Source organism: Scaptodrosophila lebanonensis, unplaced genomic scaffold (assembly GCF_003285725.1).
Source record: "Scaptodrosophila lebanonensis strain 11010-0011.00,11010-0021.00 unplaced genomic scaffold, SlebRS2 tig00000113-arrow-arrow-pilon, whole genome shotgun sequence".
Lineage (NCBI taxonomy): Eukaryota > Metazoa > Arthropoda > Insecta > Diptera > Drosophilidae > Scaptodrosophila > Scaptodrosophila lebanonensis.
This window is the reverse complement of record NW_022060575.1, coordinates 1,438,233-1,457,317: the sequence shown is the minus strand read 5'-3', so window position 1 is coordinate 1,457,317 and position 19,085 is coordinate 1,438,233. Positions and strand designations below refer to the sequence as shown.

Sequence of the window (19,085 nt, the reverse complement as noted above, 5' to 3'; positions counted from 1 at the left end):
GAATTAATTAATTTATGTTCAGTTTTAGCAGCATACATTTACATCACGTACCCATGCGTGTTTATATGCGTGTATGTATGTAGCACAAAGTTGAACCAAAGCAGCAACAACAACAACAGCTGCGGGCAGCGCTGCCGACAGAGGCAGCGCATGAGCAGCGATTTTACTTATGGCTATAACTTTCTTCAGAATTGACCTATCATGATGAAATTTGGCACACGGACACATTAGTACCTACCAAAATTGATTTTAAAATTCCGAGAATTACGGAAGTTATAAGAAAAAACACGAATTGCGGGGGAGTGGAGGGGTGCATCAGAAAAAAAAAACACAAACTCGTCCTTTCTCGGACTTAGGAGAACCTGAATACCAAGTTTGGTTATTCTAGCTCTTATACTTTCTGAGATCCTTGCGTTCATACAGACGGACGGACAGACGGACAGACGGACATGGCTATATCGACTCGTCTTCTCATCCTGATCAAGAATATATGTAGTTTGTGGGGTCTGCCACGCCTCCTTCTGTGTGTTACATACATGCGCACAAAACTAGTATAGCCTTTCACCCCTTGGGTACAGGTGTATGTTTATAACATACAAAATTTGAGAACAGAATTTTAGTCCTCCAATCCTAAGATCTTTTTAAAGTTATTCATTCTGAATTAAATTTTGCTTTGAAGTATTAAAAATGTATAAAAAGAAATGTAGAGCATTTTTATGTATTTTTAATCAAAACTCATGTCATAACATAACATAGCATTTATTACTAAAAGTTCTCACGTCAATCATACGCCGTGTTGTGCGAAGAGTGTAATATATGGTGCACATCCAAAAACTACGAATCATTTTATTTTGCTAATTTTCGTTATTTTGTATAAACAAACATAAAAGCATAATCAAAGCTAATAAAATGCTAAGCCAAACAACAAATAGATTAAATTCACAAGTTGGCGAGTGATTTAACTCACTCATGGAAGGTCTGGTCCCGCCAAAAAAATATATATGTATATTGAAATGTGCTCAGCTGTACGCCCTAATTGATGGTCAACTCGAGCACACACACACACACTAAATTGTCACTACACTACTTCATGAATGGTCGCGAAATGAGTCAGAAAAGTGCGGGCGTTTCAAGCGCTCCTCACAAATACACATTCGTACATACATACATAGCAGATACATATGTACATAGCACACTATGGGATCGGATGAGCCAAAGCGCTACAATTACCTAAATTAATATATTACCACAACCGATTGTGCAGCCTTCTCGTTTGTTCGCACTCTCACTCATGAACGAAAGAGTGCGACTGCGACTGCGACTGTGAGAGACTCTCGCCAGTTAAGTTGAGAGCGCTCCATTCGCGGCCGAACTGAGCTCTGCTCAGTCCCGAGTTGGTTTTCAAAAAGCTAAGGTCGTGCCTGCTGTCACTGCTGCTGTTAATCAGTCGCTGCCACTGATAATAGAGTTAATCCGAGCTAATACTTTCAAGATGTTGACAATAAAATCAGCGACTCTTCTAAGCCTCTCTATTTTCTGCTGCCTTGAAGCTGTCAGGACAGTCGACCAGTATGGTTTTTCTGTGGATGGTATGACGAGTACCGAGCGCATTAATTCTGCACTCCGTTGCATGAACATCAATCCACAGAATTCGGTAGATCTGGAGCAGGTAAGTGCCAACTGCAATAGCATCAGATTGAACACATATTTATGGATATATGTATGGTTGTGTCTGGGATGGCATCAGCAGAAATGATGATCGCAACTAATTTGAATAGACAGAGATGCCTAATGGAATTAAAGTTGATTTGAACTAATTAACCCTTTGGTAGCAATAGTGCGCCCAATGTCAATGCTGGTTGTGACCCAAGCGCAGACAATTGCCCAAAACATACATATGTATATGCACATCCATATACATACTAGATGCACTTTAATACTTATTTACGTGTATATGGACAGATCGGTGCATGCGCTTTAGCGGGCGTTTAATTGAACGCCCAGCAAGGCGACTCAGCATGCAAATGTACATACAAGTATATACAAGATACATACATATATGTTATTTATTAATGAAATTTACTCACAGATTATGGGGCTCTGGTATGGCAGCGAAATAATCTTGCACAGCCAAGACTACCCCGATGTTTACAAATACGATTCATGCGTGATTATACATCTGGCCGATGTGACCGAGCAGGTGAGTGTGGCAGTGTTTATGGCTTCTTCCCATTCATGCCCAAAATTTGTGAATACTACATAGGTCCGAAACGGCTTCATCAACAACAACGGCTATAACAATCGTGGCTATGGGCCCGACTACAACAATAGGCAACAGAACAATTACAGACGCACACAATACGGACAGACGACGACGCCCCAGTATTTGGATAACGACGATTACTTGCGCCAGCTCTCCGACGCCGATCGGATGAGATATTTGCGATTGGTCTGGAGCGAACGTGAGAATAATCTGGAGTATACGTTCAACTACACGACCAATGCACCCGGACATTGGTCTAATGTAGGCGATCAGCGTGGCACGCTCGTCCTTCTCAACTCCTACACCCAGTTTACGGGAACGGTGCAGGTTGTAAAGGCTGTCAGCGATCATCTGGTGTTGACATTCTGCGGCAATGACGTGAAGACCTCCATTTATACGGTTGTATTGACGCGCAACCGCCTGGGTCTCAGTGCGGACGTAAGTATACTCTTATCGATTGATGGCTCGTCAATGCAAGCTTTGTGCCAAAGGTACAAATTAATAGTTGGGAGAGCACTCACTTGAATTCTGGGATTTCCAAATCTAGAAAAGGTTTCAATAATTCAATAATTAAAGATTATTATTGCAGAGACAGACAAATTAAGTTAAGTTTTTTCTGCAAAGAGTCGAGAATTGTTTATTATACTATCCTACTGATCCTACGAGATTTATTTTCCTGGTCTGGTCTGGAAGGGGTTTAATTAGTTAAAGTTTAGTGAGCGGAATATTTTTCATAATGAGTTACACATCATCTTTTATCTTCTATTGCTATTTTTTCATCTCCATTATTTTTTTTTGTTAGGTCTAATAACTTATCTGACTACCCTCTGCTGTGAATCGGGGCATAGCTGGTCGTTTGGCAAATAAAATTCCCCCACCGTGTCGGATTCGTTATTAGATATTTGTGTCATTTTTATAGGCTTTTATTCCTATAGCTTTATTTTAGTTTAAGTTCTCTTATGTATTGATTTTTTGTTTTCTTTTTCTTTTACATCGACTGCATTGTTTGTCGATGAAATAAATAAATAAATAAATCATCATTTTTTTCATCTGCACAAAATATTGTAATTACAAATAACTCCTTCAATGGAATTATGTCATTCGATATCTACGACAATCATCATCTAACTATTATTATTATGTTAACAATAATCCTCCTATCTCTCTCTTTCTCTCTCACTTGAACAGGAGCTGCGCAGCATTCGGAATTTACTTTCACGTCGAGGTTTATATACGGAGAATATCCGAAAAGTCTGCAACGGTGCCGGCCACCTGAAAGGCGCTTTTTTCCTTTCCCTGCTCTCTTTGTTCTCATTATATATCTGGTGGCGTAAATAAATTTTCATGTTACGTCGCAGACATCGCATCAAATTACAAAACGATCCAGCCATATTTAATGTTAATTTATATGTATTTGAACGAATATTTAATTAACTTAAGCATTTAAGTTTACTTGCAATATGAACTCCTAACAAATTGTAGATTTGTTTCTTTTCATTCTTTATTTGCTGGCTGGGGAAAGCGTTTGCTTAATTGCTTATGTTGTCAATTAAATTCAATTAGTTGTAAGTTGGGGATGTCAGACAATCAGGCGGACGGTCGATTGTCTTAACAAGCCGTGTCTGGAACTTAGATATACGTGTGTGTATGAGTAACGGCAGTTGTAGGCGATACGTGTTTCTCTAATTCAATTACACAAAGATCGCACAAGTCTTTTTATGCCTTTTAATTAAAACTCTTAACCAAAAACGGCATAGAGTCATCGCTTTAACAATATCCACAGTATGCATAAATTAATAATTGAGAAGGAACCTAACATTTTAGAGCATTATTAAGTTATTCAAGAAGCACCCGTTATTATATATGTACATATGTATGTTTATCTTCTGCAGGGATTGAAGTGGCGCAATCTCTACCAAGAGAATAAGTCGGGCTAATCTTCTTAGGCAAACCAAAAGCTGAAGAACGGTAACGGTATATTCTTTGCACAAACCTAATAAACCCTTTTTACTCTTCGGCTACATTTTATTTGTTTTTTTTTGTTTTTGATAAAACTTTAATTTTACTGTTATTATTTACAACAACTTAAATTAAACTTATAGAAATATACAAATACAGCTTAAACTAGGAGCTCAGTCTTATTTAATTATTTATATCATTTAATTATTAATTATTTATTCTTATATTAAATAAATCTATTAGGAAGATCAGCAGGGTGTGATCTCTTCAGCCTCCTTCTTATTACTCTTCTTCCTTTCGGCTACAGGGTATAAAAATGCTTATATAAATATATATGTTGGGGTATATTAAATATGTGTAACAGGCAGAAGGAGGCAATTCCGACCCCATAAAGTATGTATATATATTCTTAATTAGCATGACGAGACGAATCGATAGAGCCATGTCCGTTTGTCTAAATGAACGCCATGATTTCGGAGACGATTCAGTAACACGAGTTAATTTTATTTTTATTTCACGCATATAACTCAGCACGGGAAGAGTGTTTGGGTACAGGGTATTTCCCTGTCGGGCTCGCTCCGGTGGAGTTTTGCATTTTTGACGAGCTGGATTTCATCGACAGCCATTTATACATTTTTTAATGTGATTAACACTTTTAAAGTGTTTGTTTAATACTAGCAGGAACTACATTTTAGCACTTTTCTTTGTATTGTATTAGAAGCTGGAGCAGATATATATGTATGTAGTACGTATAGATATGGATATGGTCACATAAACAATATTATACAAGTATACAAGTGCATATGTGCGTGCATAAAGGCATATTTTTCACATTCAAGGCAAAGAGCAGAGCAAAAAGAAAAATTCAGTCCGACTTTTGAAATTTAAGCGTATATGGTGTGTGAATATTAAAGTAGCAATTTTTTTATTTGATAAAGCTCTTTATTTGCTGCTCATGCATACGAAGTTTGAAACCGATTGAACGAACAAACAGCACCAACTATTAGTTATACATACTACCTACCGACCTACCTATACATACTTACTAAACTATATTTTCTTACTAACCTTTAATATTCAACTTTATAATTTCAACTTTAAAACAGTTTTCAAATGTTTTTATTTCCGCTTCATAGAGTTAGCCTGTCAGGTAAAATATGTTTAAAATATTGAATTATTGAATTACTTAAAATTAAAAGCTCAAATGAATAAGGATATAATAACAACTTTTGTATTGTAGCTATATTTCCGATTAACCAAATTGGAAATACATATAAAAAATCTCTTGACAGGGTGGCGAAAATTAGACTGTAATTCAAACAAATGGAGAAGCTAAAGTCCCGAATTTTAAATATATTGAACATTAATTAAAAAAATTAAGAAGATTTTAAATTAAAGTAAATAAATTTTTGAATCTGTTTACGTCCCTTGGTTTTCGAACTCACATAAAGGGCACATTTGCATATGAAAGCATTTACGGTAAGCTCTCTTTATCAGGAGAGAGTGGGGTGTATTGAAAAAAAAAAAACAAGAGAGAACGCTGTACCCAGGTACCCAGGTAAACTTCCGTCACTGAGTTATATGCGCCCATAGCAGCAGCAAAAAGAGGAAGAAGAAGAGCGAACTTGTTGCTGCAGCTTGGGGGGTTGCACTGGAGAGAATTTGTTTCGCTAATAACTTTTCTTAGAATTGACCGAATTGAATAAAATTTTGAACAGTAGACAATTATATATAAATTGTGTGTGCAAAGTTTGGACGGGAAGGGGGGAGGGGAGGGGGGGGGGGTGGAAATTAAAAAAATAAAATAAACTCGTCCTTACTCGGACCTAGGAGAATTTGGATGCCAACTTTCATAGTTTCTGAGATCCTTGCGTTCATCCAGACGGACAGACGGGCGGACATGTCTAGATCGATTTCTCTCGTCATATATATACTTTATGGGGTCGGAGATGCATCCTTCTGCATGTTACATACTTTGCACAAACCTAATATACCCTTTTTACCCTACGGGTACAGGGTATAAAAAAACACAAAAGGCATCTTTGGGCTATATCGGCCCATCTTATCATGCTGATAAAGAATATATGTACTTTATGAGGTCTGCCACGCCATTTACAGACAAATTATAAAAGAAAAAGGGAAAATTAATGAATAAACCTACATCGCAAAATATTTCAACCTTCATTTAAAAAATGTAATCACCCACAATTTAAATATCCTCTTATTGAATAGAATACTTACCTAAAAGACACTCTTTAATTGTTATATACAAAGATGAATGTATACCTATACATGTCTAAATAAGTCAGCAAACAATTATAGTATATGTATACACATGTAGTATGAATTTATGGTTCTAACATCTATAACATGTACTTGGATCAGTTTTCAATTTCACTTAATTTCCTATAACTTTTGAAAAGGATCGGAACCTACCGGTTCCCGACACTGAAATCCAAAAAAATTAAATAAACACGGGCTTGCTCTTGATTTTTTATTATTTTAGTTTTGGGAGTTACGGTTCTTAGTGTAAGTATACAAATGTTGTATTAGGTATAATAAAATAAAATGAAAACCGTTGTCCTTAATCCTATTCAGGCTTCCCGAGGTATTACGTCCATGTTAAGGCAATTTATAACATCGGTCGACTGTTATGGTGTTATTATTATATTGTTCATGCATTTTCGAAATAAATGAATAATACAATGCTAATAAATAAATAATAACACTGTTTATGTTGGTTAGAATATAAATTTGTATAGTTTCTTGTGGCGAAATAAATATAATTTATAATAAGTATAAGTTATGTACATACATGTCCTTTAACATTAACTTCCAAATTACGGAACCTTTCTATTAATGATGATTAAACATTGTGTTGAGAAACCAAAAGTTACTAAGAAGCTGGTATGTGTATAGCAATGTATGGAGATAGAGGATGAAGTAATAAGGATTTACATTTAACAATAAATTGCAAAAATCTCTATTACGTTTTAAGTAATAGTAGAGTGTTTATCTTTGATGCTAAGCTGCCATCGCTTAAATGTTTTATTTATATTGCATATTTTGTTTAAATCTCTATTAATGTGGGGTTCTGTTTATTGGTTAAGCTGATATTTGGATTACAATATAATATTTAGGAGTATTTGAAATATAAAAGTGATTAAACTTCATTTAACATCGTTGGCTCGTCTTATTCATCGTTGGCGGACCGTCTGTCCTTCACTACATCTCAAGGCGAACTCTCTGCGTCGTTCATGGACCGTCTGTCCTTCTCGACGAGCTCTACTCGAATGTTCTTGGACCGTCTGTCCTGCTCGACGAACTCTACTCGAATGTTCCACATGCCGCCCGTCATAGCGTTGTGTTGCACTTCTTGCCGCCGTTGTTGTAGCCTCTCGTCATTTCGCCGAACTCTATGCTTGCGCCGTCGATCACTTCATAATTGTCGCCTTCGTAATTTTGTACTTTTGCCTCTTCTCTATGGCTCCGTTATACTTATTGTTGTCTAGGGTTGTTTAGTTTATTCGCTTATGTTCTACCAACCATCCCACATTAACAGATATCTCAAAATCTATGCTCTAAGCTTAGCGGTCTTCGAATTTTACCTCGTTACCTTTATATCTTGTGAGGTAACAATTGTTGACATTCGGTTGCCAAATTCTTGTAATTAAAATTAAAATTGTTCACATCGGGATTTAATATTTATAATTTTGTTGAGAACATATTCATTATTACAGTGGAATTTGCAAACATTCATTAATCTTGTCCCATTGAAAAATTAAAATGTTGAATAAATAATGCACGATGTGTTAAAATAATAATTTATGCATATGATAAAACCCATTTAAAATGAATGTATGGTCGACTTCATATTGCGAAATGTTTTTTTTGGGAGTGGGAGGCAACGGCCCACCTGCACCCCCTTGCGACCTTGTATATACTTAATTTACCAAACCTGGAATACTTTCGTAAGGGAATTCATCATCGTGGTGGTTTTGATTCTGTGAATCGATTATGCGGCGATCTTGGTGCTGTACAGCGGACAAGACAGCTGTTTTTTCTGTAAGTGACATAATGCTCCTTCTATTAGTTATCCATCGCACTTTTTCTTTGACCACATTTTTTGACGGGAGCTTTCAGATGTAGCCAAAAAGTGAGGCGCTTGTCAAGAGCGATTCCAAGGCATTTTGCGTGCGACGAGTCTTCCAGGGTTATTCTCTTCAGCTGAATAGGAGGCGTGCAGGATATTAGCCTTTTCAGTGTGAGGCAGGCTGCCAGATTTCAAATCGAAAACATATTGAAACGCACAAAGAAATTATTTCTGAAAAGTATTCTTAAAACTGCCTCCTAAAAATATGCAACAGAACACGAGTAGCCCCGAAAGTTCCCAGAAAACCAAAGCCGCCTTTGATCCGATATCATTGCGTCTTTACATACAAGTATTTGCTTTTGCTTGTATGTGTGTGTGTGTGTGCGTGCCATTGACACATTGCCACATCCCGCAAAAGAAAATAAACAATTTCGGGCTACTTTGTACTACTAGGAAAGACATGTCTGTTATCGGGCCGGTTCAAAGCTACATACTTATCAGAAGTGGCACACGACGCTAGCTTATCAAAGACAATCCCTTAGCCTGCCTAGTAACTAATGCCAATTTTCAAATTAAAGCAATGAGCTGTTTTTTTTAGATTGTTTGTTTACAAAAGAGCAACGCGCCACCTTTTATAAGGCCACTTAAATGAGTGTCAATTACAATTGAAAAACAAATTTCTGCTTTCTTAAATGTTCAAGTGTTAAAAATGCAGGCACAAAGATCATAAAATATGTTGATAAACTTTGTTTTCATTTAATTTTTTTGTTGGCTGTGCGCAAGAGTTTCACGTTTTGTCATCATCCACGAGTACGTTGCTATTGTTGACCGGTAGATTGCAAATGTCTGGGGATTGTTTTGTTTTTGTTTAGGTTGCCTCGTATCTGATAATGGTATTTGGCAAAAAAAAGTACTCGAGACATGAGCGCATTTAAAACTAAAAAACTGTGCTTTTGTCGGTGGCTATAAAGTGCTATCAGAACACACTTGTATACACCAATATATTTAAGCATAGTATGTTTGTACGTGTATTAGGAGGAACCCCATAAAACTTGAGATATTTATACCCGTATTTAATTGCATGCATTTGCCCGCATGTCTACCTTCGATTATATGTACTTATGTACGTATGTATGCATATATAGTATATATATATCATATGTTTATTTATATTCGTGTATAAGCATTTGTAAACAATGGTGGAAAAATTCTACCAAAAATTATTCCTATGATTAATTTTGCAGCTGCGATGTGTGTGCTTTTGGTTTTTTTGGTCGCCGTTGCGGTTTATTGCTCAGCCCGATTTGTACACTAGCAGACAACGTGTTATGCTGATAAGAGCTCTCGTCCGTCCTTGTCTCGTACACCCACCAACCGCCACCCATACCTACCATCTAGAGTGAAGTGCCCCAGTAGCGAACACGTTTAGCCTCTAGGGGCATCATCGATGACACCCATGAACTTGAAATTATTGTTTATGAATCCGTTTTTTGTTGTTTTACAAAATATATGACTACATATTTGTTTTAGTTGCAGCACGCTTGACGCTCTGTTTTGAAAATTCGCCAAGCCGAGGGGCCCCCTATGCCCACCCAACTGGCACTGATAACTCGAGACCATAACGTCAAATATAAATAAATGCCGGCAAAGCTAACGCTGACGTTGTCTCAGTTCTGCCTACCAGCCGGGCTGCGCACGCCGGCTACTCATGACTGTTACACAAATTAGTGCACTTGTATTTGTGGCTGTACAACAAGACGCAGTAGGGCGATGACATAATACTGAAGTCGCCAGTTGCAATACAAATACATACAAATGTATCTAGACGTGTGTAAGAAAGCAGCCAGTTGAATAGTGCCTTCAGCAATTGTTTACATGTTGTTTTTCTTCAAAGCACTGACGCATATGTTTACTATATATTTTCTCATTTTAGTTAATGATCTGCAATGTAAATAACCGGCTTTGCTTTTAGTTGAGGCCAACTTTTACATTTGCAGCCTAAACCAACTCAGCCGATTTTTCCAATTCCTATCAATTGATTTTTTGAGTAAAAAATGTTACATTTATTTATGCCACTTAGTCTCTTCAGCAAATAATTAAGAATACTTAAACTAACGACATTATTAACTACAAGTCCAACACAATTCGTTTAAAATACCCACACGAGCACTCGTAGATTAGACGTTCAAGCAGTATATTTACTCATGTTTTGCCAAAACACTTGAATGCTATTATTGTGGTACACACTACTGGAAAATTACGAAAATTAAGATATACTGTATATTGTAAATTGAAATTTTTTTAATTGCTATTGCTACGATAATTAATAAATCGGTTAATTATATTCGATTTCGACTTTTAACTGCTAATATGCAAATGTAGGTAATAATACTAAAACTGTAATAGGTATAATAAAACTGGCATAACATAAATACGTGTATGTAGTTCATCCCCTTCATCCGGAACACTTTTAATAATCTGTCACAATCACATAAAGAAATAATGCGCGACCCTAAGCCCAGATTCTATATGCAGCCTCTGTCTATCGCCTGAGCTTGTAGTTTGATGTTTTTCTTTTTGTGTACTATATAGCATAAAATGTGTCAATTACGCGAGATTTGCGTCACACACATTATATATTTTATGTGCTACCATACTACTTATAAATAAATATGTATGTCTCTTTCTTTCTTTTTTATTTAATTTAACAAGCAGACGAAAATGATTTGCACTTTTCGACTTTGCACTTTGGAGTGGTCCTAATATGTATATGTACTATATAGTAAGTAACTGTACTTACATCTTGATACACACAGTTGTACATAAGTATGTGCGGATATCTACTCGTGCAGTTGACTTTTGAAAAATATGCGCAGTTATTACAAGTTTCAGGCGACACCACCTTCAGCCGGTGCAAACCAAATGCATTACGATGTAAACAAGGGTTCTGCAAAGTGCGTAGTTAAAAAAGTCAATACTTGTATAAAAATGCATGGAAAATGCACAATCACCAGCAGCAGGCTAATCAATTAACTATGAGTGTGAGTATGAGGTGCTATTAGAACTGTATACTATACAGAGTAATAGGCAATCGCAGCTGATAAGCCCCATCTGTGTGCGTGTTTGTACTATATGTATATGAAAACAAACACTTGTACTTACACTATGATAGCCCAAACAGTGCATGATAAGGCGTCAATACACACCCACACACCCACACATGCACACACGAGTAGCCATACGGCTCTATACGGCTGCTATAAATGGGAGCTCGCTGCCTAAGCAGCCAAGTAGAAACCTTTCGAACGTACAGCCAAGCACGCAAATGTTTTGCACGAGAAACGCGTGCGATCTTCAACAAGCTAAGCATATATAGAGTCTATGCTCTATATATAGACGCAGCCGCAACCCAACTGTGATACATACCAAGGTACCTGCAGCGCTAACTACAGCAACCACAGCACCAGATCCACAATCCTCCAAATCCCAATTCCAATCCTCAACAAAATGTCTGCAGCGAACAAAGTAAATCATTTGGTGGGCGCCACATCCAGATATATTGCCGGACGCAACGCCGTGCAGACTGTCTACTGGCGCACCTCGTCGGGACCCAATCCTCGCATGTTAAAGACGAACAAAACCTGCGAATTCGATCGCAGTCAGAAGACGCCCCAGAGTGTGAGAATGCAGAACTTCAATCGCAGCTATATCAATCACAAATAGACTATGGGAATATGGATGTGTCTAACACGGACAAGTTCCTAATACGTACGAGTATCTGGCTCTTCACCATAATTCTAAACACATTTTTTTTTTCGGGTGCACTTTATATTTATTTAATGAAGTCGTGTTCCAAGAATTGTATATAATATGGTGTGCAGAAAATTACGAAGCAAATTAAATTTTAGATGAAACCGCCACGTAGGCTCTTAAAAAGAAACATGTGACTGTAGGTTGGTTGGATCAATAGGTTGGAAAATTGCGAACGAAACAAAATATATGTCTAGTTTTTAAATACAGAATGAGTTCGAATTTCACCTTCGGGGGTAAATGCATATTTACTGGCATGGCCTGGCAATAAAAACAAATATGACTCATAGTCATACGAGTACTTACGTATATTTTCATTAAAGAACATTACGTCTTGCAATAAATTACTGAATCAACAAGGCCAACAAATATAAGTATACCTTCAAGCGAACAGAACGCTCTTTCCTGTCACCTTGAGGCACAGAGCTTAAGGTTCGACGAAAGAATCCTTTCATGATTTCTAAGTAGTAAAAATAAAAATGCAGTTCCAACAACAACTCTTGTAATTGCGCTTCAACAACTGCTTCTGTAGATAAGATTTTCTGTATATGCTTTATATCGTTCTCGCTTGCTGAACAAAGCAGAAGTTGCAGTCCATTGCAGTCCAGGTTATACAAGTTCGGAAAAGTGTGAGTTTAGTATTTGTATTCCGCTGGGCCCCCACTACAAAGTATGATTTGTGTCTATACTTTTGCAATGCATGGAAAGAGATTACTTTTACGGCTATCGATTTTTAGATTCGATTTTTTAATCATACTATAATGGCACGCGAATTATCGCATAATAGATCGAAGGTTTTCATGTGCATTTGGTTGGACTACCATGAGCTGTTTCCATTGAATTCTGACCCCTTTTATCAACAATTGGAGCGATTACCAAGAAGGGACCGGATTTGTAAAATATAATGGCGTTGGTCTACATCAGAGTAAGAGAGGTTAGTTGGTTAGTTATTTTATTGTCATTGCAAAATTTTCTGGCTTAGAAAAAAAATGCAAAATCAAAATCAAAGGCAGCAGAAAGGACCAGAGCTCTTATGAGAGAGAAAGAAGGAAGCTATCCACAAAATGGCAGCAGGTCATTAACTGAATCTAAAACAGGTTCTATCTTTTTTTATCTTTGCCCAATTCAATATAAAATATATACTAGTATATACATGTATTGTATGTATAGGGAATACTGTACAGGGACTGAGTAAGGAATACAAAAGATATGGTCATTTATTTGGGAAAGTTCAAACACAGTTTCTGCTTTTCCCGTTCGGAGTCCAAATGGAGATATTAAATTGGGAAAATGAAGGTTAAATGAAATCGTTAAGCTGTAAAAACAACAAAAGATGAGAAAAAACTTTTAATATCCGTTTCCATATTTTATTTATTTCGTTTAATTTTATGTTTATTACATACATAGAGTTTTCATATATATAATTTTCTTTTGGTTTATGATTTATGTTTCTTGTATGGTTTTATGTATATATATATTTTTTTGTGTTTTTTATGTTTACCGATCTTTACGTTTATAATTTTTCATTTAGATATCGTTCGTACTTAATTCTTTTATTTTAGTATTTTTGTATTAATTAATATAATTTGCTTCGTGGGTGAAATATGTTTAGGTTTTGGTTTTGTTTAATTACGTTTGTTTTAAATACGATAATTTATGTTTACATTCCGTTTCCGTTACTTAAAATTACAGCCTTTATTAATAATTATGTTTTGCTTCGATTTTTTTACGTTTTTCTTTTTTTATATGTTTTACTTTATACTTTTTATTCCGCTTGCCATTGTACTCTACGAATCCACTTGCCGTTCGCTATAATTTGTTTACTAAATATATGTATATATATATATAGAGATTTTCTTTATCGTATTTGATGTATTTGAATAATTTGCACACATGTATATAATATATAATAGTTATCTAAATATATTTTTGTATTCATATAGATTTTTATATTCCATATTTGACAATTTCAGTTGGGCTTAGTGTCTGGCTTTGCTTTGTTGTAGTTTCGCTTTTGTGTTGATTTGTGTAGTGTAGTGTTGTTTTAATTTCTGCTTTTCATTTAGCATACGGAAGTTTCACATTCGCAGCAGAAGTACACAAATAAATTTTTATTTTTTATTAAGGTGTTTTTTGCCATGTCTTTGGTTGTTTTTCGTATGTTTTGTTTCTAGTATTATTTCGTTTCCTTAAATCAATTCACATCGATAACAATTGATCTCAAAAGAGAAAAATATATGTCAATATTAATTTTCTTATTATCTTAAGATTTGGTTTTTACTTTAAATGTATTATTTGTTTTCCTTTAATGTAGTTTTGATTAAAAAATATTGCAGCTCGAAATTGTATGTATTACTTTTTACCTTAAAACGGAACACAGTAGAGATCAGTTATAGTGTAGTGTATTCGACGTCTCTCTGACCATAACCGTTACCGTTATCATTAGCGTTATCGTGCAGTTTCCTTTTCTTTGCTTGTTGATATTTATGTGCGTCACTTGAGTTTTGAGCACAGAGTTGTGTTTATCTATCATCTTTTATCGTTTATCGGCTTGACTACGGTTGCTGTATTTTTGTGTGTGTGTGTGTGTGTGTGTGTGAGTGAGTGTGCGTATGCCTTACGTATTTGTTGACGCTACTTTATGTTGCTCCATATATGCATGTATGTACTCGTAGTTAATGTATATATATATATATATGTATATAGACTTGTTTGTATGGTAAATTTTAGTTAGCTAAAAGTATTCTCTTGCACGGAAGAATTTGGATACACTTTTTGAGTTTTGCTAAAATTATATGTACTCGTCATTCGTCTAGTGTTTCATTTATTTTGCTAAGTTCTCTGCTTATTATTCTGCTATTTATTACATTCTTAGTTTTCGTCGTAGCACAATTACTGGGCTGATTTAATTGGCTTAACATATGTACTTAGGTAGCTGCTATATTATCTGTTTAATCATATGTCTAATACATTTGTGATTTTTCATTCTGAGCGCAAAAAACTGCACAATTACTCGCATTCACTTCTGCCACTTGCCTTTGCTTCAGCACATGTGCAATATGCACATATAAAATATAAACATATCTATTTGCGTTTGTATATAATATTGCACATGAGTACATACATAATAAGATAATACATTTTATAAATAATTATTTCATTTTATTTTTAAGCTCATCCAGAGTCCAGACGAGCGGCAACCAAGTTTCTGTAAAAGTGTATTGTTGGTATTTATTTTTATTGTGAGCAGGCTATTAAGGGTTAAGGCTAAACTGAGCTAAATCAGGAAATGTTTTTGACTGAAAATATAATTATTTTGTCAGCTGAATTACTTAGATACTGAATATAGCGGATTGGCTTTGGTACAAAGTTCCGCACTACCGTTTCAATGATAAGTGAAAGTAAAATTTGATTTCTCACTGAAGCCCCGTTAATTTCATCGTTTTGTGAAAACAGGTGTAATATTTCAAAATAAATATTAACACCTGCGTTTGAAGATGTACTAAATATATAATACGCCGCAGAAAACTTAATCGTAAGAATTTGAACTGCTTTAGTTAGAATCATTGAAATATATTTAATATATTTGCATAAATACTTGATATCCGATTAAAATATATGGTCAAACAAAATGCATTTTGTCAACTTCCAAAGTGTTTGGGCTTATAGCGAAAACGGGGCTCTAATAAGATATCAAAGGAAAACATAAAAAAATCAAAGTAAATCTGTTTCATAAAGAGATAGATAGAGAGAGAGAGAGAGAGTGCGTGTGTGTGAGAGAGAGAGAGAGAGAGAGAGCGTAAAAAATAATAGGCAGCGACCTTATAGATATCCGAGCAGATTTATGCTTTCATGTTTATTATTCAAGATGTTTGTGAAACGTCGTCTGCAAAAATAAGATAAACAATAATTTCATGCATTTGTCACAATATATCAATTTTTGGTTATGCATCGTTTTTTATGTGTTTCTTTTAGTATTTAACACTTAGACATTTTCATCAGTTTTTTGTGGTTGTCTGGTTTGATTAAAAATACTCAACAATTTCGTTTACATGAAACCATTATGCTATAATTTATTCTTGTATATATCGTGTGTTCTAAATATTTCTACGCTTCGACTTAATATGATACAAAAATTTTTGCTCGAAAAACCATTATGCTTTTTCATTACTTTCACCATTTGCCATGTTTGCCATGAATTTTCCGCCTTGCCCAACTGTTATCGCTTGCCTATCTCGAAATTGCTTTACATAGAAGTTTCCAAAATGTTTCGCTGACAATTTTATATGTGTATGTGTATATAATATATGTATATGTATGATCCAAAAAATTGGTAAATTCCATAGCGATTCGAAAACACAAGACGTCTCTCTCATATACATATACGATATAAAAAATGAAACAACATTTGTGGGGGGCGCACTCGGATTGTTTAATAACAACTAAACTAACTTGACGACGACTAAATTACTAAATGTCATATACATACAGGCATAAAAATATGCACCTTGGTTTAAATACAGTTTAATGCATACATAGTACGGTTTATTTGCTTGCGTGTTGTATGTATGTTTGATAATGCACATATATGTGGTTTTATCTAAAAGAGTTCGTTGCACGTTTATTGTATTTTGTAGTGTAAACTTAGGCTCGCTCGCATTCGCCTCTAGCCTAAAACTAGACTGACTGTGACTCTCCACGCGCTCTCGTTGTATTACTTGTGTATTTACGCAACTTCTTGACTTGTTCTTTACATTACATTACTCGATTTTTATGTATATTTCGCCAATCATACAGAAACTTAATCGGTAGCAGTTTCCCGCTACTTCCGAAAATTTTCATTCTACTCGTATACCCTTTCCAAAGTTAGCTTGCACTGTAAAATGGAACTGCATAGGATAACAAACAAAAACCGGAACGTGCCAAAAAACTTGAATTGAAAGACTTGAATTTGCTGGATGAAATCAATATTGTTTGTTGAAACTGAAGAGTTTCATTAGAGGAATAACAAGTTGCAGTGAAAGAGTTTTTGGATATGGAGAATTCATCCTCAAATTTGTTCTTTAAAGCCATGAATAATTTATTTTATTGGTCTCAAGTGCAACCACAATACTACAAACTCGCAACAGTAAGAAGATAGTTTCACCAGCAAATGTGGATTACTTATTCGTCGTCCTGCCCACATTATTTGCCTTCAATTTAAATCTCTGTATTATCTGGTAAATCTGCATATTAACAAATGCATACATTATTTAAAAACAGTATAATCTGTGGGAAAACGCTCCTCCACCTCTATAATGAAATGGCAAAAGTTTTGCTTGCTATTTCATTTACACAAGGTAGGAAGGTAATTAGTTAACGGGCAAGCAAATTAATTAAAACACACATTGGAACTTTTGGAAGGGGTATTTATACATACATATATACGAGCATAAGCAAAAGATATTAGTATTATTTTTTGTTAGCCAGTTATTTGCGTCTATATACAAATGTTAATATCATCACAAGTTTTGTGGAGAATGCGCGATTCTTATTGCGCTTGTTTTTGTTTATTTTACCTTATCATGCCCGTTGTTTCTTAACTGATTTGCGCGCTGTCGAATTTTAGTTAAGTACAATATCATAAAAATAACACTGTATATATTCTAAACTTTTTACGTTTACATTAATAATTAGTTTAGCTTTTGGTTTTATTCGTTTTGTTTTGTAAATATAAATATATATAATATATATATATATATATATATATATATATCTCAGGTTTTCCATTTATTAAATATAATATAACCATATATAAAGCGTGCTCTCACAATCCGCATCGGCCGAAATTGTCGCTGCGGTAGGCCGTGGCTGTAACTTCTGCTGTGTGGCGCCACTAACAGCCGGACCACTCCCCTGCACTCCTCTATGTAGGATGTTGTTGTTTCGTTGTGTATGTAGGTATGTAGGCCTGTGTGTGCGCGCCTGTGTTATGTATTTGAAAAATTCGTAAACAGTTAGTACACTTTTTATACTTTTTAGTTATTTTTTTAAGCGTCAGTCTTGTGTAAATTAAATTTTACTTCAAAAACATTTTAATACATGCACAGGCGCGTTCACGCGCAAACATACACACACCTACTCACGCGATGAGGTTCTTGGGCGGGCAGGCAACGGGCTAGGGGGCCCACGATTACACGCAATCGGTTTTTTATATAAAAAATTGCTGCTCGACATTTACATATAAGTACATATGTATTTAATAAAATGTATATAATATTATATATGTGTATACATATATAATATATAATAAGGTTTATTCAATTCACACGTAGATGTTTTTAAAAAATGCATTTTTCGTAAAAATGTTCGTTAATTAATATAAATACGTTTTTGCTTTTCTGTTTTTCATACTTTTTAGACGCCATGGAGATATTGTTCTTGTACATTTAATTTATGTATATATGTATGTGTTTGATGTTTTTTATTTTTTATTTGTATATATAAATATAGAGTTTTGCCTTGCTCTTTGTGTGGGCCTTGGGAAGATTACATTAGTACATTAAGTAGTTATTTTTTTTTTTTTAAATATTTTTTTACTATACGGTAAAGATAGTTCGAGTTAGTTACGACGAAAGTTAGCAAAATAAGTTGTAATTGAAATACACACACTTAGAGTTTTATTTTCTTGTTATCAATGCTACAGCTTACATCATGCAGAGCTAATCGAGTTTGTTGTTGTTGTGGAAATTTTTGCTTATCTTTGCCCATCGGCTTTTGGTTTAATTAGAGCTAATTTGACACAACCGTTTATTAATTCAACTATTTTATTAGAACTTGATTACTTCCTCATGCACGAGTTATCTAGTTTATATGTACGTGTATGTATATAGTACGCTAGGCTTCATAATCTTTACTATATTTTTCTCCTTTCCTGGTTCGCATATTTCTTAGTACATATACATATATAAATATGTCATT

At 35.0% G+C, this 19,085-nt stretch overlaps 2 protein-coding genes across 2 annotated transcripts; both read left to right on the top strand.

Moving 5' to 3' along the window:
* The first annotated feature begins 1,436 nt into the window (after window positions 1-1,436).
* Window positions 1,437-3,744, top strand: LOC115628345. The gene is made up of 4 exons (XM_030524411.1): window positions 1,437-1,669; window positions 2,090-2,200; window positions 2,264-2,701; window positions 3,452-3,744. Exons 1-4 carry the CDS (start codon window positions 1,493-1,495, stop codon window positions 3,599-3,601), a joined length of 876 nt encoding a protein of 291 aa, XP_030380271.1. The 5' UTR covers window positions 1,437-1,492; the 3' UTR covers window positions 3,602-3,744.
* Window positions 3,745-11,604: 7,860 nt separating this feature from the next.
* Window positions 11,605-12,426, top strand: LOC115628231. Its single transcript, XM_030524234.1, has one exon. It carries the CDS (start codon window positions 11,823-11,825, stop codon window positions 12,036-12,038), a length of 216 nt encoding a protein of 71 aa, XP_030380094.1. The 5' UTR covers window positions 11,605-11,822; the 3' UTR covers window positions 12,039-12,426.
* The last annotated feature ends 6,659 nt before the right edge of the window (window positions 12,427-19,085 follow it).